Genomic DNA, 27716 nt, shown 5'->3' with positions numbered 1-27716 from the left:
AAGAAATAAAGGGCTGCGCTTTAGCGCATGATACGCCCAATGCTCTTTTAACTTGTCTTTTATGCTTTAAATGAATTTATATGATCAACTAGAAATATATATACAAATCAAAAGGGATGTTACATAAATATATTCACCAAAGTTTCATAAAATCCCCCTTTTTTAAGTATAAAAATTCATTACTTAAGAAAACGTAAAATCTAAAATTTATAAAAATGGAAAGGGAGCTTATGTCAATAGATATAAACAATTTATCAAAGTTGCATAAAATTTTGTGAAAGTGTTAGTTATTGTCCCAAAATTGGAAAATCTCCCTTTTTCTAAGCATAAAAATTCATAACACGGAAATGTAAAATCTGAAATTTATAGTTTCATGGACATTGGTGAAAGCCTTTTTGAGTTATTGTCCGAAGTGTTGAAAATCCCCCTTTTTTTATGAATAAAGCCCCATAAATCCAAAACTTAAAATCTGAAATTTATAAAAATTGAAAGGGAGCTTACATCAATAGATATAAACAATTCACCAAAGTTTCATGGACATTGGTGAAAGCCTTTTTGAGTTATTGTCCGAAGTGTTGAAAATCCCCCTTTTTTATGAATAAAGCCCCATCAATCCAAAACTTAAAATCTGAAATTTATAAAAATTGAAAGGGAGCTTACATCAATAGATATAAACAATTTACCAAAGTTTCATGGACATTGGTGAAAGCCTTTTTGACTTATTGTCCGAAGTGTTGAAAATCCCCCCTTTTTTATGAATAAAGCCCCATAAATCCAAAACTTAAAATCTGAAATTAAAAAAAAACGAAAGGGAGCTTACGTCAATAGATATAAACAATTCACTTAAGTTTCATGGAAATTGGTGAAAGTGTTTTTGAGTGATTGTCCGAAGTGTGGACGACGGACGGACAGACGGACGGACGGACAACGGTATACCATAATACGTCCAGTCTAAAAGACGACGGACGTATAAAAATGGGGTCACCGAACTTGTGTCCTTGCTACATATTAAAATAGGTAAATTAATAACACTTTCTATTATAAAATTTCTTTATCTGAGTTATCTCCCTTACTATAAGAGTTATTTCCCCTTATATTGCAAAATGGAAAAAAATGAATTAACAAAATAGGCAAGTATGAAAATAAATGGTTAGATTTGTCATTTTAGGGCAATAACTCATATAAGAAGCTGTCTGAAAGTTTTGACGTATATGGACAATTGGCAGTCAACATTATGATAAAATTGAGAATGGAAATGGGGAATGTGTCAAAGAGACAACAACTGGACCAAATAAAAAACAACAGCAGAGGGTCACCAACAGGTCTTCAATGTAGCGAGAAATTCCCGCACCCGGAGGCGTCCTTCAGCTGGCCCCTAAACAAATATATACTAGTCCAGTGATAATGAACGCCATACTAATTTCCAAATTGTACACAAGAAACTAAAATTAAAATAATACAAGACTAACAATAGGCCAGAGGCTCCTGACTTGGGACAGGCGCAAAAATGCGGCGGGGGTTAAACATGTTTGTGAGATCTCAACCCTCCCCCTATACCTCTAACCAATGTAGAAAAGTAAACGCATAACAATACGCACATTAAAATTCAGTTTAAGAGAAGTCTGAGTCTGATGTCAGAAGATGTAACCAAAGAAAATAAACAAAATGACAATAATACATAAATAACAACAGACTACTAGCAGTTAACTGACATGCCAGCTCCAGACTTCAATTAAACTGACTGAAAGATAATGATTTCATCATATGAACATCAGGCACAATCCTTCCCGTTAGGGGTTTAGTATCATACCATCATAACATATATGAGAAGAACATAACCCGTGTCATGCCAACAACTGTTTTTAGAATAAATGTGTTTAGTTCCGATGCAAAGACCTTATCAGTGACTCAATATTAACGCCAAAATATGCAATCTTTAATGACTTGACAACAGTATCGTAATTATATCACTTCTTAATAAGTCTATTCAAAGGTTTTGTAAGTTTCTGAGGTGAATACTGACACCTTTGTGCTTTATAAAGAATATTTCCATAAAAAATTGGATGTGAAATACCTGAACGTATTAGAAGTCTGCATGTTGAGCTATATTTACGAATGATGTCTTTATACCGATGATAACAGTTATCAAAGGTACCAGGATTATAATTTAATACGCCAGACGCGCGTTTCGTCTACATAAGACTCATCAGTGACGCTCAGATCAAAACAGTTAAAAAGCCAAACAAATACAAAGTTGAAGAGCATTGAAGACCCAAAATTCCAAAAAGTTGTGCCAAATACGACTAAGGTAATCTACTCCTGGGCGTAAGAAAACCCTTAGTTTTTGAAAAATCAAAGTTTTGTAAACAGAAAATTTATAAAAATGACCATATAATTGATATTCATGTCAACACCGAAGTGTTGACTACTGGGCTGGTGATACCCTCGGGGACGAAACGTCCACCAGCAGTGGCATCGACCCAGTGGTGTAAACAGTTATCAAAGGTACCAGGATTATAATTTAATACGCCAGACGCGCGTTTCGTCTACATAAGACTCATCAGTGACGCTCAGATCAAAACAGTTAAAAAGCCAAACAAATACAAAGTTGAAGAGCATTGAAGACCCAAAATTCCAAAAAGTTGTGCCAAATACGACTAAGGTAATCTACTCCTGGGCGTAAGAAAACCCTTAGTTTTTGAAAAATCAAAGTTTTGTAAACAGAAAATTTATAAAAATGACCATATAATTGATATTCATGTCAACACCGAAGTGTTGACTACTGGGCTGGTGATACCCTCGGGGACGAAACGTCCACCAGCAGTGGCATCGACCCAGTGGTGTAAACAGTTATCAAAGGTACCAGGATTATAATTTAATACGCCAGACGCGCGTTTCGTCTACATAAGACTCATCAGTGACGCTCAGATCAAAACAGTTAAAAAGCCAAACAAATACAAAGTTGAAGAGCATTGAAGACCCAAAATTCCAAAAAGTTGTGCCAAATACGACTAAGGTAATCTACTCCTGGGCGTAAGAAAACCCTTAGTTTTTGAAAAATCAAAGTTTTGTAAACAGAAAATTTATAAAAATGACCATATAATTGATATTCATGTCAACACCGAAGTGTTGACTACTGGGCTGGTGATACCCTCGGGGACGAAACGTCCACCAGCAGTGGCATCGACCCAGTGGTGTAAACAGTTATCAAAGGTACCAGGATTATAATTTAATACGCCAGACGCGCGTTTCGTCTACATAAGACTCATCAGTGACGCTCAGATCAAAACAGTTAAAAAGCCAAACAAATACAAAGTTGAAGAGCATTGAAGACCCAAAATTCCAAAAAGTTGTGCCAAATACGACTAAGGTAATCTACTCCTGGGCGTAAGAAAACCCTTAGTTTTTGAAAAATCAAAGTTTTGTAAACAGAAAATTTATAAAAATGACCATATAATTGATATTCATGTCAACACCGAAGTGTTGACTACTGGGCTGGTGATACCCTCGGGGACGAAACGTCCACCAGCAGTGGCATCGACCCAGTGGTGTAAACAGTTATCAAAGGTACCAGGATTATAATTTAATACGCCAGACGCGCGTTTCGTCTACATAAGACTCATCAGTGACGCTCAGACCAAAACAGTTAAAAAGCCAAACAAATACAAAGTTGAAGAGCATTGAAGACCCAAAATTCCAAAAAGTTGTGCCAAATACGACTAAGGTAATCTACTCCTGGGCGTAAGAAAACCCTTAGTTTTTGAAAAATCAAAGTTTTGTAAACAGAAAATTTATAAAAATGACCATATAATTGATATTCATGTCAACACCGAAGTGTTGACTACCGGGCTGGTGATACCCTCGGGGACGAAACGTCCACCAGCAGTGGCATCGACCCAGTGGTGTAAACAGTTATCAAAGGTACCAGGATTATAATTTAATACGCCAGACGCGCGTTTCGTCTACAATTTAGTAAATGTTTTGACTAGTTTGTGATATCGAAAACCCTGGTGTAATAATTTTTCAGTAATACATAAATTTCTCTTGTTAAAATCTAAAACATTGTTACATACAGGAGCGAATCGTACAAGTTGAGATATATAAACACCGTAAGATGGTGAACATGTCTGCTCCTTTATAACAGTTTTCGAAATAATAGACAAAACTTGCACTTTACCTCTATGTTCTATTTTAGCCATGTAGGCTATGTTGGTTTGCAGGTGGGATCATCAAAAACGCTTTTGAATTATATACTCTAATGATGATTGTTGCAAAGTTTGGTGAAATTTGGCACAGTAGTTTCAGAGGAGAAGATTTTTTGTAAAAGTAAACAGACAATGACGACAACGAACGCCAATTGATGAGAAAAGCTCACTTGACATAAAAAAATATAAAGGGTGACTGCATGAATGAAATGATAAACAAAATAATAAAATGCATAACTTCTCAAGAATGCTTAAATTTTAAATTTTACGTGATAATTAAGAAGTTCTGTGCACTCTGGTTTTCAAATATTTCTGAAGCAAGTGCATTTAAGTCTTTGAGATTTTTTTTATCTCCTTATTATTTTTTGTTGTTTCAGAGTAACAATTTTCTAGGACAGAAACAACTCTTTTTAAATCTGAGCATGTACCTGACATGGTCTGTAAACATTTATACGAAAGAAGAAAATTAAAATTTTTGCGGTCGTATAAAAAAGTTAAATCATAAAATGAATTGTTTTGTTTCAGCTATTTGTGAAAATTTGTGCAGACGGTCAGTAAACAAGAGGCTCCAAAGATGCAATTTATTTTTTCTTTCCAACTTTTATACATTTGTGTAGTTTCTTCCAAAAAAATGCAAAAATGGAAAAAAAATCATAATTTAAGGGCAATAGTTGACCTAAGGGCCAACTGAGGATATTAACCAGGTTGACTTATTGGTTTATCTTATATCCTGACCATTTTTGAAATTATTATTGCTACCAATCTATCAAAGTTAGACAAACGCATCATAAACATTTTCTTTTTCATTTCTAAAATCTGAAATAAGAAAAATTGAACCCCACCAATTTTTTTCACCTCACTCTTTCCCTTATTCCAAAAATGATCTCAATTCAAATTTCTAATGGAGTTTTCAACAATAACTACTCATTTAAATACATCATTAAATATAAAATGTCATACAATCATGATTTAGGTTGATTTAACTACTATTCTGGACAAAGCAAGATAACTCCAATGCAACATTTTATATTGGTAAATTTCCAATGAAGTTCATTAAACTAAAGTTTTTGGCAAATTACCAATATACATAATCTAATAGCAGTTTAGGTGAGCTATTAAAAAGAGTTTCAAATACTAACCTTACATTGCTTTTAAATTATGTTTTGTACTTAAGTAATTGTCCATTAACCTGGAAACCCTTTCCCCCCTTTTTTGCACCTTATTCCTTAACGGTTTGAGCAATAACTCCCAAAGACAATTCTTACCATCCCTTTGTGGTATTCCAATATCCAAAATCTAAATACATGGTTAGATTCATCATATCAAAGAAACCGAAGAATTCATTTTTTGATGAAATCAAATAAAGGTCAATTTGAACCCTTTAGACCTCAATGTGGACCAATTTGATAATGGTTAGATTCAGCATATTGAAGAACCCTCATATATTGATTTTTTGTTGAAATCAAACAAAGTGTAATTTTGGACCACATTTGGACCAACTTGTAAACTGGGCCCATAATAAAAAAAAAAAGTACATGTTTAGATTCAGCTTATCAAAGTACAACAAGAATTCAGTTTTTGTTCAAATCAAACTAAGTTTAATTTTGGACCATTTTGACCCCTAATTTGTTGGGACCAAAACTCCCAAAATCAATCCCAACCTTCCTTTTGTGGTCATTGACCTTGTGTTAAAATTTCATAGATTTCTATTAACTTATACTGAAGTTGATGTGCAAAAACCAAGAAAAATGCTTATTTTGGGACTTGTTTGTGGCCCCTAATTCTTGAACTGTTGGGAATTAAACACCCAAAATCAATCCCAACCTTCCTTTTGTGGTCATAGACCTTATGTTAACATTTCATAGATTTCTGTTTACTTATTCTAATTAAGTTATTGTGGGAAAACCAAGAAAAATGCTTATTTGGGTCCTTTTTGGCCCCTAATTCCTAAACTGTTGGGACCAAAACACCCAAAATCAATCCCAACCTTCTTTATATGGTCATAAACCTTGTGTTTAAATTTCATAGATTTCTATTTATTTTACTAAAGTTAGACGACGACGATGACGCCAACGTGATACAAATATACGACTAAAAAAAATGTTGCGTTCGTATAAAAAAAATGAATCGTCATTTCCTGTCGATATGCAAATCTACATATTATAACCTCAGAAACTTTGTTGCGTGGAGTATAAAAATGCAACTACGGGTAAAAACCATCTTTCAATGGTATTAGATTAAATCCTTATATCATTGATTACTCGCGAACCATACTGTGTATCTACAATGATTTCAAAATGCAAAAAAAGGTTACAAGAGTGCACACCCTGAAATGTCTCGCCTTCTTTACTGACCATTGATTTTATGTAAATAGCCATAAATATAAAGTATACTACAAGTATCACATAAACTTAACATGATTAAAGAAAATGAGGTCAAGGTCAGATAAACCATACGGGATAAACATGTACACCTTTCAATCATTCAATACACTAAAAATAGTTGACCTATTGCTTATAGTTTCGAAGAAACAGTCTTAACCAGGAAAACTAAACATTAACCAATGAATCATGAAAAGGAGGTCAAGGTCCGATGTTAACCAGACGTGTACAGTTTAAAACTCATCTCCTTATTATCATCATCAACTGTTTATTGTGTTACTTTGCCACAGGTTGGTCAAACCAGTATTCACAAATCCTTAAGAAAATTGCCATTCATTTTTTTTTGCTGCAATGGCATGCTACACTATCTTTTGAAATCCAGAACTTTCCTTATTAAATTTGCTTTTGAAAAAAAAACGCATGTCAACAAGTAAGACACAAGTAAAAGTTTGCCGATATCACCTAACGTAGCGTTCCTGTGTACTGCACGTAGTTTTAAAATTCCAATACCAAAATTTCCTGAACCAAGTAAGTAATATAAAATTTGTGTATATAAGGCCTTTAGCTGGTAGTGTTTGGAACTGGCCGGTAGACTGCAGGTGTCATAAGCCAAATCCCTACTTACTTAAACCAAAGATTATATGCTTCTCCGCAAAGCATGCGGTATTGAGGGATAATTGCATAGACCTGTTTTTTTTTGGGGTAAAACAAATAATCAATTTAGTGAAATGTGTTGCTTGAGTTCCGTTAGTCTATTGTGATAACACATTCTTATTCAATTGTTAACGTTTTTACGCTGCTATTTCCTCTTTTTTAATGCAAACACGGTTGGAACATTGATAGATAAAACATAACAAATATCAAAACAAGTAAAATAAAATATCATCAATAGAAAACATTGGCCCCAAGGATTTATGTTAAGGTCCGGAGATCATGGAATTATGATATGAAAGAATTTTTTAGAAATCCTCTTTCAGCTAACAAATACAACAAAAAAAATTTTCAGTTAGAGGACAGTGGTTGTTTTAAAGTGCTGTTTCGTGCCCAAGATTTGATAACGTATATACATCTGTAAATTAAATTGTTAGATGTGACTGTCAAGTATTTAGTCTTTACTTGAACATTGTTATGTTCAAAAACAGTTTAAGAAATAACTAATTATTACCAAAATTTTGCAGTAGGAAAATATTTCACATATATTCGAAATAAAATCTATACAATACTTGTAAATGAAAATATTTCATGTTAAACTAGAGGACCCTGTGTCGCTCACCTGGGTCAGGATCCCTAATAGACCTTGAGATGAGGAACTCAGATGACGTAATTAAAAAAAGTATTAGTCCGCCATACAATTGTGGATGCTGTGATTTTAAAAATGGACATAAATGAACAATAAGAACTGTTTTATAGAGCTGGTGTGATGAGAAAAGAAAGATGTAGATTTGACCTGAAATAAATTATAAGAAAGGACAATTTTTTTATTGAATTTTATGATCAGAATTTTGGGATTATTTCATGAGGAGAGTGACACTTTTCACCATCTTCCGGGGTCAATCAATTTGCGAAAAAAGTAATCTCACTTGCCACCCGAAAATTTAACCAGACATGTATAAATGTATCAGCTTCGATATGAGCCATCATACATGTTCAAGTAAACGATATGGACTGAGCAACGGAGGAAAACGTTACCATTACCGCCTATGGAGAATTAATTGTAAATGTATACCCACCTGATATTTTTATTTACAATTGTTGCATGATAAATGCAACTGTTGTACTGTCGTTTAGTTTCAGAGATATAATACTAAAAAGTGCATTTGAAACCTATGTTTTATTTCAGTCATGTGGGCAGGCAGGGTCATCATACACAGTGGTCCCTGGATATCCTAGTGGTGATTTAAACCAAGATTGTTTAAATTCGACAGTTGTTTCAGGGGAGAATTTTTGTAAAATTTATCTAACAAGAAATGCAAAGTAATGAGAAAGTTGTGAAGTAGTTTTGTTGTTGCGCAACCCCCCCCCCCCCCCCCCCCCCACTTTGCCAAAAAAAACATTAATGATTTCTGCAAAATTCAGTTGATTGTGCAAGGGTTGTATAGCCAGCTGAGGTCGTTAAAAACTCTCTTTCTTTTGTTGTTGCAGATAGATCTTGACCTGATAAACAATTTTACTACATGTCAGATTTGCTCTAAATGCTTCGGTTTTTGAGTGATAAGTCAAAAACTGCATTTTACCCCTATGTTCTATTTTTAGCCATGGCGCCCATCTTGGTTGGTTGGCCGGATCACCGGACACAATTTTTAAACTAGATACCCGAATGATGATTGTGGTTAAGTTTGGTTTAATTTGGTCCAGTAGTTTCAGAGGAGAAGATTTTTGTAAAAAAGATAATTAAGATTTACGAAAAATGGTTTAAAATTGACTATAAAGGGCAATAACTTCTAAAGGGGTCAACAGACCATTTTGGTCATGTTGACTTATTTGTAGATCTTACTTTGCTGAACATTTTTGCTGTTTACAGTTTATCTCTATCTATAATAATATTCAAGATAATAACCAAAAACAGCAAAATTTTCTCAAAATTACCAATTCAGGGGCAGCAACCTATCAACGGGTTGTACGATTCATCTGAAAATTTCAGGGCAGATAGATCTTGACCTGATTAACAATTTTATAATGTCAGATTTGCTCTAAATGCTTTGGTTTTTGAGTTATAAGCCAAAAACTGCATTTTACCCCTATGCTCTATTTTTAGCCATGGCGGCCATCTTGGTTGGTTGGGCGGGTCACCGGAAACAATTTTTAAACTAGATACCCTAATGATGATTTTGGCCATGTTTGGTTAAACTTGGCCCAGCAGTTTCAGAGGAGAAGATTTTTGTAAAAGTTAACGACGACAGACGCAGGACGACGGACGCTTTTTGTAAAAGTTAACGACGACAGACGCAGGACGCCGGACGACGGACGACGCCGGACGCCAGACGACGACGGACGCCGGACGACGACGGACGCCGGACGCCAAGTGATGAGAAAAGCTCACTTGGCCCTTCGGGCCAGGTGAGCTAAAAAAGAATTTATAACAGTGACAAAATGTAGTAATACGCAAAACAGATAGCGTGCAGATGAACTCCGACACCTTTAAAGCATACTATATATGGGTTTTACTTGTTTTTGACATGCCTTTGTTAACATTGCAGTCCTCTTTAACAGTTTGTTTACGGGTAAACATTGCGTCATTGGTAGTTGTACAAGAACAACATGTCAATATTTGTTTTCTTCTTTTTGTTTTATGCTTTATTCTTATATCATGTTTATTTCTGTCCTTATATTTAAAATTTTATGTGAAAAATGAACAAACAACTCTATATTTCTGACCGTATTTCCTTCTTTACATGGAAAGTTTTGCATCGCTTGTTGACATAGGGAAAGGGTTCTTTTAGACACATTCGTGTTTCAAGGTCGACAAAACTATTTTTGAGAAGACCCCTCAAAGGGATCGTTTCCAAGGCGCTCGATGTTAGAAAAATGGTTTAAACTGCGCACTGTTAAAGGGCCGAGTCACCTTAAATCTTTTAAAATAGATTGAGAATGTGTCCATGGGACTCACATGCTGCCCTGTTTGCATATAATGTTATAAAGGTCATAACTCAAGAACGTTCAATGGGACACCACCAAAATTCAAAAAATTGTTGTTAGTTTTGTGGTAATGATCATAGTATATTAGTTTCAAACAAGAATGTGTCCATAGACTATGGACAATGTACACGGATGCCCTACTCGCACTATCATTTTTTTATGTTTAGTGGAACGAGTAATTGGCGTGACAATCTAATTTGGCATGCAAAGCATGGGGTAATGAGGGATAATTGGATATACCTGGGTTTTGTGGGGTAAAATTTTCAAGTATTGTTTCCCAATAATGCTCGGACGAACGTTCAGACGGACAAGGGTAACACTTTATTCCCCTCTAATGTGACAGGGGCATAAACAAACATGCTCTTACCTGGATTTAAAAGAATCCATTCTCTTGTTTGGACGTCAAGACCACAGTGACCTTCTAGAAGAGAGATACCATCTGTAGGATGTCTCCCTTCGGGAATGATGTCCCCAACTAATAGCTTCACCAGAGTACTTTTCCCGACGGCGAACTGGCCAGTCACCATACAGCGCATGTCATATGATTCGTAGGTACCTTTACCCGTTAAACGATTTAAATGATTTAACTGTTGATTTTTCTTCAAGTTGTTATATTCTGTAAAAATAACATGAATATATTCTATCATATGAATACCAATGGTATCCCGGGGAAAAGATGATAAAATAAATGAGTAATAACATTAACGGTACCAATTTTCCTGCACCAGATGCGCATTTCGACAATATATGTCTCTTCAGTGATGCTCGTGGCCAAAATATTTGAAATCCAAAGCTTATATAAAAGATGAAGAGCTATAATCCAAAAGGTCCAAAAAGTATAGCCAAATCCGTGAAAGGAATCAGAGCTTTGCATGAGGGAGTAATGTGTCCATGGGACACAGATGATGCCCCCGCTTGCTTATAACGTTAATATGAATGGACACAACTCAATAACAGTAAAAGTGACGCTACCCAAATTCATACTTGATCGAAGTTTTGTGGTAATAAGCATTGTGTATAAGCTTCATCACAAGTTGTAAAAGGCAAACTTTAGTTAGAGAACGGAAACGATAATTTAAGCAATTTTTCCATTTGTAAAGGGGCTCAACTCCAGAATGGTAAAGTGATGCCACCTGCATTCAAACTTGATCTGTGTTTTGTGGTAATAACCATTGTTTATAAGTTTCCTACAATTAGGTTGAGACCAACTAAAGTTATAGAGCGATATACCAATTTAGGGACGTATACACGGCGCAACTGACAAACAAGGGTAAACCTTAATGTCCCAAAAACAATTTACTAAATATACAAATGAACAGTACAACTGACTATATCAACTAAAATTAATTATGAATATAACATTGACTGGCAGGGCCATACTTAAAAATGTATAAGCTGTCAAATTCATGTTTATTTTCTCAAGTTTATTGATTTATGACATTGTCAAATATATATATCAAAATTACAAAGTCAAAAAAGAACAATAGATAATGCATGGACACGTTACATTGTATCAGCATTGGTTGTATATTCTACACTAGATGTCACCTAATTTATAAAACATCAAGATAACATCCCAAGATGGCAGAGTCATATAACCCGATATAAACATAAATATAACAAGAATGTGTCCAAAGTACACGGATGCCCCACTCGCACTATCCTTTACCATGTTCCATGGACCGTGAAATTGGGTAATAATCTAATTTGCCATTAAAATTAGAAAAATTATACTATACTCTGGGAACATATGTACTAAGTTTCAAGTTGATTGGACTTCAATTTTATTAAAAACTACCTTGACCAAATACTTTAACCTGAAACTCCCACTTTCATTTTTTATGTTTAGTGGACCGTGAAATTGGGGTCAAAAGTCTAATTTGGCTTTAAAATTAGAGAGATCATATCATAAGCAACAAGTGTACTAAGTTTCAAGTTGATTGGACTTCAGCTTCATCAAAAACTACCTTGACCAAAAACTTTAACCTGAACGGATGCACAGATGGACTGACGAACGAACGAACGAACGGAGCCATAGACCAGAAAACATAATGCCCCTCTACTATCGTAGGTGGGGCATAAAAAGAAAGATTATAAAACACATGCAATCATATGAGGAAGATTTTTCGGTGTCTCTTTGTTTTCATGTTACATCCTTGGTTTTCAAATATTCGTTTGTGAGCGTTCCTAATGAATGTAAATCTAGAAAAGCGCTTTGGACACATGAAATTCATAGCGTGTTGATTTCATTTTTTACAATTGATGTTTAACAGCTCTTAATTGTATATAGCTTTGGCAAACTATCTTCAAAGTAAGACAAATGTATAGTTTTTTTTATAACTTCCATCTTTTGCGTGAATTAAATAATGAAACTTTCTCAAAATTAATAAAAGAACAACTAAATTGATGAAAACATTCAACAGTCAGAGCTCAGACTTGAACAAGTCAATTTTTGTTTTTGACTCACATAGGTCAATAAAATGCTCCACAGGACACAGCTTGACACGACCGCAGAGGTCGAACCCTAAACAGCTGGGGCACGTATAATAATGGACACAACATTTAAGCTTGATACAGCTCTAAATTTAGATTGTGATTAAATATTAGACACATCATAGGTTTCTAACACAGAATGAATGTGGTCTAAGAACTTAAATTTTTAAATTGGACATTCAGCTTTTATTTTTTTTTATAATGAATAATGAACAACATGTATGCACAAAGGTTAACAGAATGGCATATTTACACAAAAAAGTATTAAATAATAAAACAATTGAATATATGATGGTGCAACAATAGGTTTAAAACATTTATTACTTATTCTATAACAGGGGCACAGGGACTCCAGTATTTGTTATATTCCTCTACAGAGAAGTTTTTAAAATGTTTTTTCTAAGTTCAAGTGTTCCTTTAAATAGTTTTGTAAAGCATTTAAATTTGGCAAAACTCCTTGTAATTGTGTTCGGTAAATATAGTATTTTGAAAGCAGGATATTCTTATTTTTAACAAAATTCAATTTAACATTTTCATAGATACCAAATAGAATAATCATAATATTCAAAGGCAGTTCAATATTTGTCATTTCAAACATCCAGATGTTTCGTGCATGCCATCGGACAGCTCCAAAATACATGTTCTATGGTCTCTGGTTCTTCTTTGCAAAATGTACATATGTTGCTACTATCTATTTTCAGCTTGTAAAGTAGTGAATTAGTTCTTAAAATTATATGGATAATTATATATTGGAACCAGCAAAGTTTAGTGCTTCTAGTATATTTTGTACACGAAATGTGTATTTTTTTCCAGTTAATACCGGTCATATTAAGATGGTTCTCGCATTTTCCCCTTGCACCAAAAGTAGTATATTTTTCATTAAATACTAATTGTACATGTTCTTTGAACCTTTTTTTGATTCGAAGAAGATACTTATGTTAAAAGGTAGTATTACTTAAATATTGTTCGTGTTTAACCACTCATTAAGCGAGTGTGTTATTCCATAGTAATGTAAAATATTTGGCCTAAATACGGATTTTTTGTGTTATTAAAATTTGCTGTTACAAAATATTAGAAATTATTTTAAATTAAGGAATGTATCTCCCTCATGCAAAGCTCTGATTCCTTTCATGGATTTGGCTATACTTTTTGGACCTTTTGGATTATAGCTCTTCATCGTTTATATAAGCTTTGGATTTCAAATATTTTGGCCACGAGCATCACTGAAGAGACATGTATTGTCGAAATGCGCATCTGGTGCAAGAAAATTGGTACCGTTAATTTTATTACTTCCACTGGGTCGATGCCTCTGCTGGTGGACTATAAGTCCTCGAGGGTATCACCAGCCCAGTAGCCAGTAACGAAGAAAATACGAATTTTTTATGTTATTAAAATTTGCTGTTACAAAATATAAGAAATTATTCTAAATTAAGGAATGTATCTCCCTCATGCAAAGCTCTGATTCCTTTCACGGATTTGACTTTACTTTTTGGACCTTTTGGATTATAGCTCTTCATCTTTTATATAAGCTTTGGATTTCAAATATTTTGGCCACGAGCATCACTGAAGAGACATGTATTGTCGAAATGCGCATCTGGTGCAAGAAAATTGGTACCGTTAATTTTATTGATATAATTGTTGGAAAATCTGAAATGACATAACCTTGCCCTGATAATCTAACAAGTCTTGCACTGTCCAAATTCCAGCGTTTGCCCAGTCTTTATAGTAGACACTTGAACCACCAATTGTAATGTTTCTACCTCCCATAAAGAAGAAGATATAATTCCATCACTTCATCTTGGTTTTCTAGCGTGATTAAGGCTTTTCCAAGCATCAAAAGCCTCTTGCCAAAATTTGTTTGATGACCTTTTAATAAGCCCAATATAACTTAATTCAATAAAATGTATTTGCTCCTCAATAGAGACTAATCTCACCCACTTTGAATTCGATGAGATACTGTTTTGGCATTTTTTTAAAGTGTTGTCTATATAATCTAAAACTGGCCTATAATCTAAATTTATCATTCTGTCTAGTCAACTGAAAAAGTAATTCCAAGGAGCTTAAATGTACTGGAGCACCATTTCAATCCCCACTTTACACAAATTTGATCCAGGCTATGTTTTTTGCTACCTATCCAAAAAACACTTGTTTTTTTCTATATTAATCTTAAGTCCCGAGATTTCAGCATAGGTGAATTGGAGAACTCAAAGAGATGCATTGAGCGATTCAGGCGAGTCATCTAATAGCAATGATGTATCATCTGCATATTGAGAAAGTACAAATTCTGTATCATCTATAGTAATACCTTTTATCTCCTTATTATTTCTTACCAAAATGCCTAATATTTCTGCACATAACAAGAACATATACAGGGATAAAAGATCTTCCTGTCTTCAGCCTCTCTCTACAGTGAGGAATTCTGACAGAGAACAGTTTTGTGTCACTTCAGCTGTTATAATTGTTATAGAAGGTTTTAACCCAGGATATAACTGATTCACCAAAATCAAAATATCTTAATGTATCATAAAGAAAGGACCAAGATATGGAATCGAATGCCTTCTCAAAATCAATCAGAAAGAGAAATCCTGGAATATTATTTTCTTCAGTAAAATGTAGAATATCATATATTTATTGACAATTTTCACCTATATATCTACCAGGAACAAAACCAGTTTGATCAGAACTTATTAATTTTGACAAAACAGATTTTATTCTCTCTGCTTTACAGCTTGATGCCAATTTATATGTAGAATATAGACTAATAGGTCTCCAATTTTTAAGAAATTGTTTTGGTTTACCATCTTTTGGAATACATGTAATCCCTCCCTGCCTCTGGGTGACAGACATTTGACCCTTCCCATATCCAAAATTTACCAATATCAATCAAAAAAAATAAAAATCTCCAGTGTATAACCATCAGATCCAGGACTATTGTAATTTTTCATTCTTTTTGATGCTGCAGTTAATTTAGAAAAACTAATATTTTCCTCCAATAACTGCTTTTCATCCTCGTTAAGCTTCGATATATCCCCATAACAGTTGTCCCGTGTTAAATCAACCCTTTTGAAACGATCTTGTTTTTTTATCAAGTTTCCCATAAAACACCCGGGTCTGATTTGAAATTTCTTTTTGTTCTTCCACTATAACACCATTTCCTAAAGTAAGTTTTTGAATAGTCTTATAAACATAATTTCTAGTCTCTAGATTTTTTACCTTCTTCAATCCACTGACTTCTTGACCAAACATCATGAACATATTGTTCCTGAATTTTTTTTGTCTATACATTATAAGTTATGTTTTTTTATGATCAATCTCTTCCAGATTTTCTACTGTAAGTGCATTTTCTTCTAATTGTTTTTTAATTTTAAAATAATTTCATTTTCAATTTTTATACACCCCGTTTTTTTATAAGAGGCATATGAAATTGTTTTACCGCATATTTCTATGAGTAAAGTTTGGAAAAATAACTGGTCATCAACAGTAAATTCAATTTCAGAGTTGTCAATATTTCATCTCTATATATCTTGGCGGCATATTGTTATTTTAATGTACTTTTTTTTTATATCTTTAACATAGTCAGTATCATGAAGAAGGGAATTGTTAAATTTCAAAAGACCTCTGCCTTTTATAAATTCATTTATCTTGAAAGAAAAGATCACTGGTGAATGATCACACCTGTAACTATTATCATCAACTTTAACATCACTATTAAGGTGAAAAATATTATCAGAAATCAGAAAATAGTCTAAACGAGATTCTTTTCCTCCAAGTAAATCTTTTCACATTGAGGTATAAATCTCTAAAGGGATCAACTAGATTAAAGTCTTCCATTAGCTGTAATACTTTTTCTCTAGACTTTGGGTTGTTAATTTTAACATAATTATGAGTGTCAAGTTTAAAAGTTTGAATGAGGTTAAAATCATCACAAAGAATACAAGATTGGTTATCAAATTCCACAATAATTTCTGCCACCTTTTGATAAAAGCAAGGAGTGTCTACATTTTGCCCATATTAAGGTAATTTTTGGTTCTTCAATTGTAATATCCAATCAACAAGGTTTTCCACCCTAATCTTTTTTAACTTTGTGAATTTGAAGATCAAAGTTTCCATTAAAAAAGATGGCCACACCTCTCTGATTGAATGTAAATGAATTGAAAAGGCATTCTCCTTCCACTGATTTTTAATGTTCCTATAAATTCATATTACATTTAATTTCCTAACTGTCATTCTTTCGAACACACAAAGACATTTTTCCATTCTATGTGGTTATGGCAAAAAAGAAAAGATCACACAAGAAGCACAGGTATACAAATGTCCATTGTTTTGTCTTCAAATCTGATCCAGTCAGATTTGTCAATATATTTATCATATGATGTTGTCTGTATAACAAATTCCTTATTTTTGAAAAATAGTTTTAGTTAAATAAACAATATGTATGTAGGACTCAGAAACGTGATGGTACTCCGAACTGCGATGGTCACGCTGAAGTGTGATGGTGACATTGTGACTTTAATTTGTTGATATCTACGCTGAAGTGCGATGGTGGTTATGCTGTAGATCTATCTTTGACATTGAGTAAAAGTAACTAGAGGCTCTCAAGAGACTGTATCACTCACCTTATTTACTTGGGTTTTTGAAATCATATAAAAAAATAAAAAAAATTGGCTAAAAGTAACAACACTTGGCAAGCACCTCATAAGGAAAGGAACATTCATGCTACATTTGATTCAATTCAGTAAAATCACAAAAATACTGAACTCAGAGGAAAATCAAATCGAAAAGTCCATACTTACATAGACAAATCAAATGACAAAACACATCAAAAACGAATGGACAAGAACTGTCATATTCCTGACTTGGTACAACCATTTGTAACTTACAGTACAATTTCAGAGAGATCCATACACTTGAACACAAGTTTATGTCTAGAAACTAAAAAAAAAATGCTTGTTTTCGGCCCCTTTTCGGCCCCAAATTCATAAACGTTTAAGGCAATTACCCCCAAACTCAAACCCAACTTTACCTTTGTGATATGGAACCTTATTATACAATTTCAGAAAGATCCATACACTTACACAAAAGATATTGTCCGGAAACTAGAAAAATGCTTGTTTTTTGCCCCTTTATGACACGTAGTTCCTAAAATATTGAGGCACTTACCCCCATAATCAATCCCAGCATTCCCTTTGTGGTATGGTACCTTGCAGTACAATTCCAGAGAGATCCACTTGAACACAAGTAATTATCTGGTAACACAAGTTATTGTCATGAAACAGCAAAATGCTTGTTCGTTGCCCCTTTTTGGCCTCTCATTCCTCATTATTGAGGCAATTGCCTTATAATCAATCCCAGCCTTCCCTTTGTGGTATGGTACCTTGCAGTACAATTTCCATTCGCTTAAACACAATTTAATGTCTTGAAACTAGAAACATGCTTATGTTTGGCCCATTTTTGGCCCCTAATTCCTAAAAATTTTGGACATTTACCTCAAACTCAATTCCAGCTTTCCCATTATGATATGGAACCTTGTAGAACAATTTCAGAAAGATCCATACGCTTACACACAAGTTATTGTCATGAAACTAGAAAAATGCTTGTTTTTTGCCCCTTTTTTGGCCCCTAATTCCTAAAAATTTTGGACATTTACCCCAAACTCAATTCCAGCTTTCCAATTATGTTATGGAACCTTGCCGTACAATTTTAGAAAGATCCATACGCTTACACACAAGTTATTGTCATGAAACTAGAAAAATGCTTGTTTTTTGCCCCTTTTTTGGCCCCCAATTCCTAAAATTTTGAGGCAATTACCCCCAAAATAAATCACAGCCTTCCCTTTGTGATATGGAACCTTGTGGTACAATGTCATAGAGAGCCATACACTAACACACAATTTATTGTCTATTGTATTGATTTTGACACGGTTTTCAACAAACGAAAGCGCCATGCTTACACTTTCATCGGGATATTCATCAAAGAAAGATAACTCACGTTTGCACTGTTTTGAGCGGGAAACATAAAAGAGGTATTCCGATCCCGGTAAAACGGTACTCATCGTCAGCTGTCTGAAGTGTAGACCCCTGTAAACCGGGACCCATTGACGAAAGGGTTAAAATACCTCCTCACAAAAAAGGACTTTAAAAGCTCATTGTCTGCCGTGGTGATATATATACATTTTGTATCAACATCCATTTTAGTTTTAGGTCTTTTAATGGCAATATCAATTTTAACTTTTACTATTATGTTTTCCAAAATAGAAAATATGCAAATTTACACTTAGTAAATAGTCACATTTCGGAAATAGGACTCAATGAATAAATAACAGATCAGACGAACATAATGTTATCTAAATATTCTCAAAAGCTTTTCGCTAATTATAAAGACACAGACACGTCGTATTTCGGTCCACCAATTTGTTATGGTGACTGTTAAACTAAAGTAGTGTTAATTTCAGTCTTTTTTTTCTCATAGTGCTGTTGGAGCGGACATGTGTATATATAACTCATCAAGCTAGGAAATCACCCCAAGTTCAGAAAAGTGATGATATTTTTGTCCTGTATGCCAGTTCTGTTTTGGTTTTACATGTTGGTCCTCTTTTGTTTTATCATCTCTTTATTTTACATTATGTTGCTTTTTCTTTTTAATTTGCAAAACGTATCACTATAAGAATTTTAATGTGAACATCCGTATCGGGGGCAGACAATTTAGTACAGAAGATGTTTTAAACAGACACAACGCAAGATCTGCCAAAAACATCAAATTCTGACAATAATGAAAAGGTATAGCATGAATACAACTCTTTTCAGGATTTCTGATTTGGGACAGCACATGAATATATGGAAGTTTTAAATTGATTTGATATCTCAAACCCCAACCTTGTTTTATTTTTTATCAGAAGTTTAACAAAGCAGACATCCAAAAACTTACTATCAATACTAGTGCAGGAAAAATACTTTATTCTTAAATAACGGTATAATAGACAAGGATACTGGCAGATCATAACTAGACTTACCTTCTGGAGTCTTTAACATGACAGTCTACAAAATAATAAACAATCTGATATCACATAACAAGTCATAAACTTGGTGTGTCCACGGTAAAATGTAAAGCCATTAAGACGAGAAAATCAACAGTCTGATATCAAGCAATCAATAATCGAAATACAAATATACCAGACAGCAACCAAAAACTACAACTGAAGTAATAATACTGAACAATTACATCTACAGTTTTGAAAGCACAGTGTCAGGATGCAATCATCTACGCCAAATTGTATGGTGTATGGGTAACTTTGAAGATTTTCATTTGAACTACAGACAAAAATCATAAAAAAAAACTATCGATTAATAAACTGTATACTTTGGTACATTCATTAGCATGAGGTTTTCCAAAAAGATTTCCTGTGACTGACATTATCAAGACGCTTTATTTATTGATTGACACGATCGGAGAACGTGTTTTTCAACAGTATGTTGACATTTCAATAGGAACCAATTGTGCCCCTCTTCTTGCAGACGTGTTTCTTTATTATTATGAGGCTGACTTCATAAAGGAACTTCTTAGGAAGAAAGAAAATTGGTGACTATGATAAATGCATCTATCCTCGAACTAGAAATAAAGGATACAACAGATACAGTTAAGTCGGCCTCATATCTTGACTCACATCTAACTAGAGGCCCTTAAGAGCCTGTGTCGCTCACCTTTGTCTATGTTCCTATTAGACAAAGGACACAGATAAATTCATGACAAAATTGTGTTTTGTGATGGTGATGTGTTTGTAGATATTACTTTACTGAACACTCTTGCTTTCAACGTCAGACCAGTAGTTAGAGAAAAAAACATTTTGTAAAAATTACCAAGATTTACAAATTTTTTGAAAATGGTTAAAGTTGACTATAAAGGCAATAACTCCTTAAGGGGTCAATTGACCATTTTGCTCATATAAAACTTATTTGTGGATCCTTCTTTGTTGAACCTTATTGCTGCTTTAAGTTTATCTTTATCTATAATAATATTCAAGATAATAACCAAAATCGGCAAAATTTCCTTAAAATCACCAATTTAGAGGCAGCAACCCAACAACCGGTTGTCCGATTCATCTGAAAATTCCAAGGCAGATAGATCTTGACTTTCAGAGTTATAGGCCAAAATTTACATTTCACCCTATGTTCTATTTTTAGCCATGGCGGCCATCTTGGTTGGCTGGCCTGGTCAACGGACACAATTATTAAATTATTAGATACTAGTACCCAAATGCTTATTGTGGCCAAGTTTGGTTAAATTTGGTCCAGTAGTTTCAGAGAAGATTTTTGAAAAAGATTACAAAAATCTAAGAAAAATTGATCAAATTGACTGTAAAGGGCAATAACTCCTTAAGGGGTCAACTGACTATTTTGGTCATGTTGACTTATTTGTAGATCTTACTTTGCTGAACATTATTGTTGTTTACAGTTTTCCTCTATCTATAATAAATATTCAAGATAATAACCAAAAACAGCAAAATTTCCTTAAAATTATCAATTCTGGAGTGGCATCCCAACAACCGGTTGTCCGATTCATCTGAAGATAGGGCAGATAGATCTTGACTTGTTAAAAAACAATTTTACCCCGTCAGATTTTACCCCCTATGTTCTATTTTTAGCCATGGCGGCCATCTTGGTTGGCTGGCGAGATTTTCGTAAACGTTAACAGACGATGCTGGACGACGACGACAATGGACGAAAAGTGATGAGAAAAGCTCAATAGGCCCTTAGGGCCAGGTGAGTTAAACAAGAGGCTCTCAAGAGCCTGAATCGCTCACCTTCATTTTTTTTTGTTTAAATCATTCATCAATGATTATTTTTGCTCTTCAGTGTGTGCTAGAATATGCCATTCAAACATTCTTTGTATCTGTCATATTTTCTTCACAGGCAACAATAATGCATTTTACCCCCAGCAACATTGGCTATTTTTTTTAAGTAAAAGGAAATGAAAGAACATTTAAAATTAATAATAATTAGAGTTATCTCTCTTTGCATATTTTAAGTCAGTGTATAGAAACCCAAAAAATAACTAAATCTATATAAATTAAGTTAATTATCTCCCTTCAAACATATCAGTCCAAGAATATCTTCCTTTGTGCACATTCTCTGGTCATGTACTGGATCTGTGTAAAGTTTAATTAATATTGGTACAGTCATTTAGGAGGAGTTGTGCTTATCTCCCTTGAAAAAAATCTTACCAGAAATATCTTCCTTCATGCACATCTACAGGTTGTGTACAAAAACTGTGTAAAGTGTCATCAATATTGATTAATCTGTTTAGGAGTAGTTGCGCTTACAGACTTGTTGCCATTTATAGCTATATTTAACTAAGTAAAATCAATTATCTCCCTTCAAATAATTCCGACCAGAAATATTTTCCTTCTTGCACATCCTCAGGTTGTTTTCTACAACTGTGTGAAGTTTCATTAATATTGGTCCATCCATTAAGGAGGAGTTGCGTTTACGAGACATAAGGACAGATAGACAGACGGACAGGGTGATTCCTATATACTTCCCCTTTTAAAAAACACAAATTAATACAAGTTACCCTAAGGATTGTTAAGTTTTAAGTTAAAGTGAAATTGGTTCAGTAGTTTATTCAAGAGAAAAATATTTTTTTATGTTGGCAAACAATGAAAAATTGTGTAAAATTATCATTAAAGGGCAATAACTCCTTAAGGCGTCAACTGGCATTTTTAGTCATTAAACTTATTTGTAGATCTTACTTTGATAAACATTTTTGTTGTTTACAGTTTATCTCTATCTATAATAATTTTCAAGATTTTAACCAAACACTGCAAAATTTGCTTAAAACTAACAATTAAGTGGCAACAACCCCACAATGAGTATCGATTTGTCTGAAAATTTCAGGGCTGATAGATCTTGACCTAATAAACACTTGAACTCCTCAACATATTTGCTCGAAATGCTTTAGTTTTTGAAATACAAGCCAAATACTGAATTTTAATCTATGTTCTATGGCAGCCATGTTTTTTACAAAACACAAACTTTATACAAGATACCCTTAGAATCATTTAGCATAAGTTTACCTGCAATTGGTTCAGTACTTTCAGAGAAGAAGATTTTTGAAAGTTAACAAATATGATGAAAAAATTGTCTTTAAAGGCCAATAACTCCTTAAGGGATCAATTCACAATTTTGGTCATTATATCTTATTTGTAGATCTTACTTTGCTGACCATTTTTGCTGATTACAGTTTATCTTTATCTATAATAATATTCAAGATAGTGACCTAAAACTGCAAAATTTCCTTAAAATTACCAATTAAGTGGCAGCAACCCAACAATGGATTGTTTGATTCATCTGAAAATTTCAGGGCTGGTGGATCTTGACCTAATGAACCTTTTTACGCCATGTCAGATTTGCTATAAATGCTTTCGTTTTTGAGATATAAGCCAAAAACTGCATTTGACCCCCTATGTTCTATTTTTAGCAATGGCGACCATGTTTGTTGATATATCAAAACTTCGGATACAGTTTATAAACTAGATACCCTAAGGAACATTCAGTTAAAGTTTGGAAGTATTTGGCCTAGTAGTTTAAGAGGAGAAGATTCTGGAAAAACTGCATTTTACCCTGTGTTCTATTTTTAGCCATGATGGCCATGTTTTTTGACGAAATAGAAAATAAAACACAAACTTTTTTTTATACACCCTACTGATCATCCAGTTGAAGTTTAGTTGAATTTGGTTGAGTAGTTTTAGAGGAGAAGATTTTCTAAAGTTAGCAAAAATGATGAACAAATTGTGAAAAATTGTCATTAAAGGACAATAACCCCTTAAAGGGTCAATTGACAATTTTGGTCATATTAACTTATTTGTAGATCCTACTTTGCTTATCATTTTTGCTGTTTACAGTTTATCTTTATCTATAATAATATTCAAGATAATGACCAAAAACTGCAAAATTACCTTAAAATAACCAATTAAGTGGCAGCAACCCAACAATGGGTTGTTTGATTCATCTGAAAATTTAAGGGCTGATAGATCTTGACCCAATGAACATTTTTACCCCATGTCAGATTTGCTCTAAATGCTTTCGTTTTTGAGATATAAGCCAAAAACTGCATTTGACCCCTAAGTTCTATTTTTAGCAATGGCGACCATGTTTTGTGATATATCGAAACTTCGGATACAATTTATAAACTAGATACCCTAAGGAACACTCAGTTAAAGTTTGGAAGTATTTGGCCTAGTAGTTTCAGAGGAGAAGATTCTTGAAATAGTTTACGACGACAGACGACGGACGACGACGGACGCCAAGTGATGGCATAAGCTCACTTGGCCCTTCGGGCCAGGTGAGCTAAAAAAAGGGCCCTCACTTAGGGGCAGACATAGCATTTTCTGGAACAGACATAATTTTGTTAACACATGCTCAATTTAACAACAAATTTATTTTTTTAAATAAGAACAAAGGCTAACCATAAGTTATAAATAATTATATACTGTTGAAATTAAGTTAACTTTCTTACATACATCAGCAAAATGTGTATAATTGGCAAAGATACATCAGTAACAACACAACATAATTATGAATCTGCAAAATTTATAATACGACCAGCAATAGAAAAAATATTGGTTATGTTTATACACAGGATGATTTTTAAGAACTGCTGTAATTCATAAATTGGGATCAATTTATTTTTTTGTATTTTATAATTTATGATTATTTTTTTTGAGAGATATGAAACCAATACAAGACTAGCTGGGTCAATATCCCTAATGCGCCTCCAAATGTGGAACACAAAAAAATTCTCTGTAGTGATATTGGACATGTGACTAAGCTTTACCATTTGTGTTGATTTGGAAAAAAAGAGGATCATATTATAAATAAATATGTAAAAACTATGGAGCTATTAAATATGTGCAAGGTATTACATTTTCAGAGAAATTGTTGTGTGAAAAAAATTGACTTTTTACCATGAGGAGCTGCGTCACGAAAGGATTCAAAAATGTATTCGGGGTATGATAATTTATGGAAAAATGAACCACACTTCGTATTCTGAAATATGAACCACATATGTGAAAATGTCTCAGCTTCGAAACAAGCCAGCCTACATATCCAAGTTTATGATATGGACTGAGCTGGAGTACAAAACATTACCATTACTGACTATGCAGAAACAATTGCGCATATTTCCCAGCTGTTTAAAAGAGGGCAGAAAATCAAAATTTGGAATGACATGTACAATGTATACAACCAACACAAAACTAAAATTTGGAAAAAAAATAATTTAAAAATCAGAAACAAACTATTAATATTCTTATTGGTTCATGTAGCTTCATTGCAAGAACAAGAAGTCTTAACGTTTGGATAGGTCTATCTCTAGTTAGTCAACGGAAAAAAAGCAATAGTTAGTTTAATTGAATTTCAGGTATTTTCTTCATTCATTGTCATTCTGGATATTTTTAGAATTGTGTACATGTATTTCAGAGTTGTGTAGAATATATATATTTATAAATTAGACAGTCGTATTTTGGGCCGATTTTCCAAACTTTTTTCCTAGCTTGTAATTGTGTAGTTAATCCAGCTGAATGAATCTATAGTAAATATTAGGGTAAATGTGGTAGTTTGTTGTATTTCTAAATAATTTATTAAAAATGGTTTCCTCTCGTCAAAGTGAAATCTACATTTTAGAAATTCCCCCACCATAGTGAAATCTATATTCTAGGCCACTGAAACACTAAACATTCAGAAGTTGCAGCATGTACAAAGACGTTATGTTGAAGGTTGTACAGTTACATGTACTATAATTGCTAACATCGTCAATATTTGATTTTAGGATAGAGGGTTGTCTTATTGGCCATCATACAAAATCTCTTTTTTTTTTTGAAAAGTATTATGTGTTAAAAGAAAGAAAAGAAAACAAAGTTGCATTGATAAGTGGAAACGTGTAAATCTGGTACTTCAGTATTGCAAAAGTTAAAAACTAAGACTTTATAAACCTTAAACAACTATTTTTGGGAAAACGAGATATTTATATATTTCACACTAATACCTGGCAAAAAAATTAAAATTTTTATTTTTATTGACAATTTCATACACAGCCGGCAGTTTGGAAATATAGTACATATATATCGACATTGGCAGTGTGCATGTGTCCATCTTTCCCAAATTCATGTAGAACAATTTACAACTTGAAACGGGTCAAAAGAAAAAATAAAGACCATGTTTACATACTTCTTCAGTGTAATTGCATTGATCCTATCAATTAAATGAGGACAAGGGACATTTACAGTTGTGCTCTGACGTTATTACAACGTCTTATGATGGTAATAAATTACGTCACAAATTACGTTGTGCCAACGTTGAGTGGATAGTTGTCAGCACGTGCCTTGGAGTTCACAAAATTAGGTTGTACCAACATAATTTTACTACGTTGTCACAACGATGGTATTACGTTGTCACTACGTAATGTCAACGTTGGATTGTTTACTGAGGTCTTACGTTTCCTCGTCAGTTTTAATCTAGCGTCGTACTACAGTACATGATATATAAGGCATAAAGATGTTATTGTTACAGATCAGCTCAATTATCTATAGTAAAGGATCCTACAAATTAATACAAGATACAGTCACAGAAAATAATTATATTTATAAGTACGTCTGAGTCAGTGACAACTCTACAACAGATTTAATCATCGGATCACCAGCAATGATGGTGATACATGGCTATGTACATTAAGGAGACAGGAAGCTATGACACATAAGATAATTGATGTGATGTATATACCAATGAGACAGGAAGCTAATGACACATCAAAGAAATGGTGTGATGTATAAACCAAGGAGACAGTAAGCTAATGACACATAAGAGAGTGTGATGTATAGACAAAGGAGACAGGAAGCTAATGACACATAAGAGAATGCTGTGATGTATAAGCCAAGGAGACAGGAAGCTTATGACACATAAGAGAAATGATGTGATGTATATACCAAGGGGACAGGAAGCTTATGACAGATAAGAGAAATGATGTGATGTATAAACCAAGGAGAAAGGGAACTAATGACACATAATATAAGGTGATGAAATGTATATACCAAGGAGACAGGAAGCTGATGACACAAAACAATAAGAGAACTCCAACAGATGAGAACACAGATATCAAACATTTGACTTTCAGACAAGCCAACATCTATATAAGGCGAAAAGATTGGAATTATGAACTGACATTGTTAACTGACAACAAATACTACAATGATATTGAAAACTTGAGGCAACCGTTTTATTGTAACTTTTTTATACCAAGTATGCTGTGTATCTAACAATATGTGACATATTCGTGAATATCTCCTTTGAATTAATAATAATTACCTTAAGAAAGTCCATCACTTCCTTCTTCTTCTTCCTTTTCTCTTCTATTTCATCTTCATCATCAGAACTATCATCATCGCTTTCTATTGTTAGATCACAGGGAGTCTGACCCTGAAATATCAAATATCTCTCATTAATCATACAAATACACATCTTCTTTTATTTCAAAAACTGTAAATCAATAAATAATAGATAATTGTTGAATAAAGTTTACCTATACAACATGTAATTGTTGCAATAACTTTACCTATATAATGTAAAACAATAAATCATAGGTGATTGTTACATTAATTTTACCTATACAATGTAAAACAATAAATAATAGGTACATGTAATTGTTGCAATACTTTTACCTATACAATGTAAAACAATAAATTATAGGTAATTGTGGCAATAATTTTACCTATACAATGTTAAACGATAATAGGTAATTGTTGCATTAAATTTACCTATACAATGTAAAACAATAAATAATAGGTAATTCTTGAAATACTTTTACCTATACAATGTAAAACAATAAATAATAGGTAATTGTTGCATTAATTTAAACTATACAATGTAAAACGAGAAACAATAGGTAATTGTTGCAATAATTTTACCTATACAATGTAAAACAATAAATACTAGGTAAGTGTTGCAATGATTTT

At 33.4% G+C, this 27716-nt stretch overlaps 1 protein-coding gene across 1 annotated transcript in view; it reads right to left on the bottom strand.

Moving 5' to 3' along the window:
• The window catches only part of LOC139483490 (uncharacterized), a 59017-nt gene that overhangs the window by 9473 nt on the left and 21828 nt on the right, over positions 1-27716 (bottom strand). The window contains exons 4-6 of the mRNA XM_071267511.1: positions 27070-27180; positions 19725-19749; positions 10590-10838 (exon numbers count right to left, since the gene is read on the bottom strand). Of these exons, the coding sequence (XP_071123612.1) occupies positions 10590-10838; positions 19725-19749; positions 27070-27180 (385 nt within the window). The remainder of the gene's footprint in view (positions 1-10589; positions 10839-19724; positions 19750-27069; positions 27181-27716) is intronic.

This window comes from Mytilus edulis, chromosome 7, assembly GCF_963676685.1.
Source record: "Mytilus edulis chromosome 7, xbMytEdul2.2, whole genome shotgun sequence".
In the NCBI taxonomy this organism is placed as follows: Eukaryota; Metazoa; Mollusca; class Bivalvia; order Mytilida; family Mytilidae; genus Mytilus; species Mytilus edulis.
The sequence above is the reverse complement of the archived record's forward strand: the minus strand, read 5'-3'. Positions and strand labels throughout refer to the sequence as shown.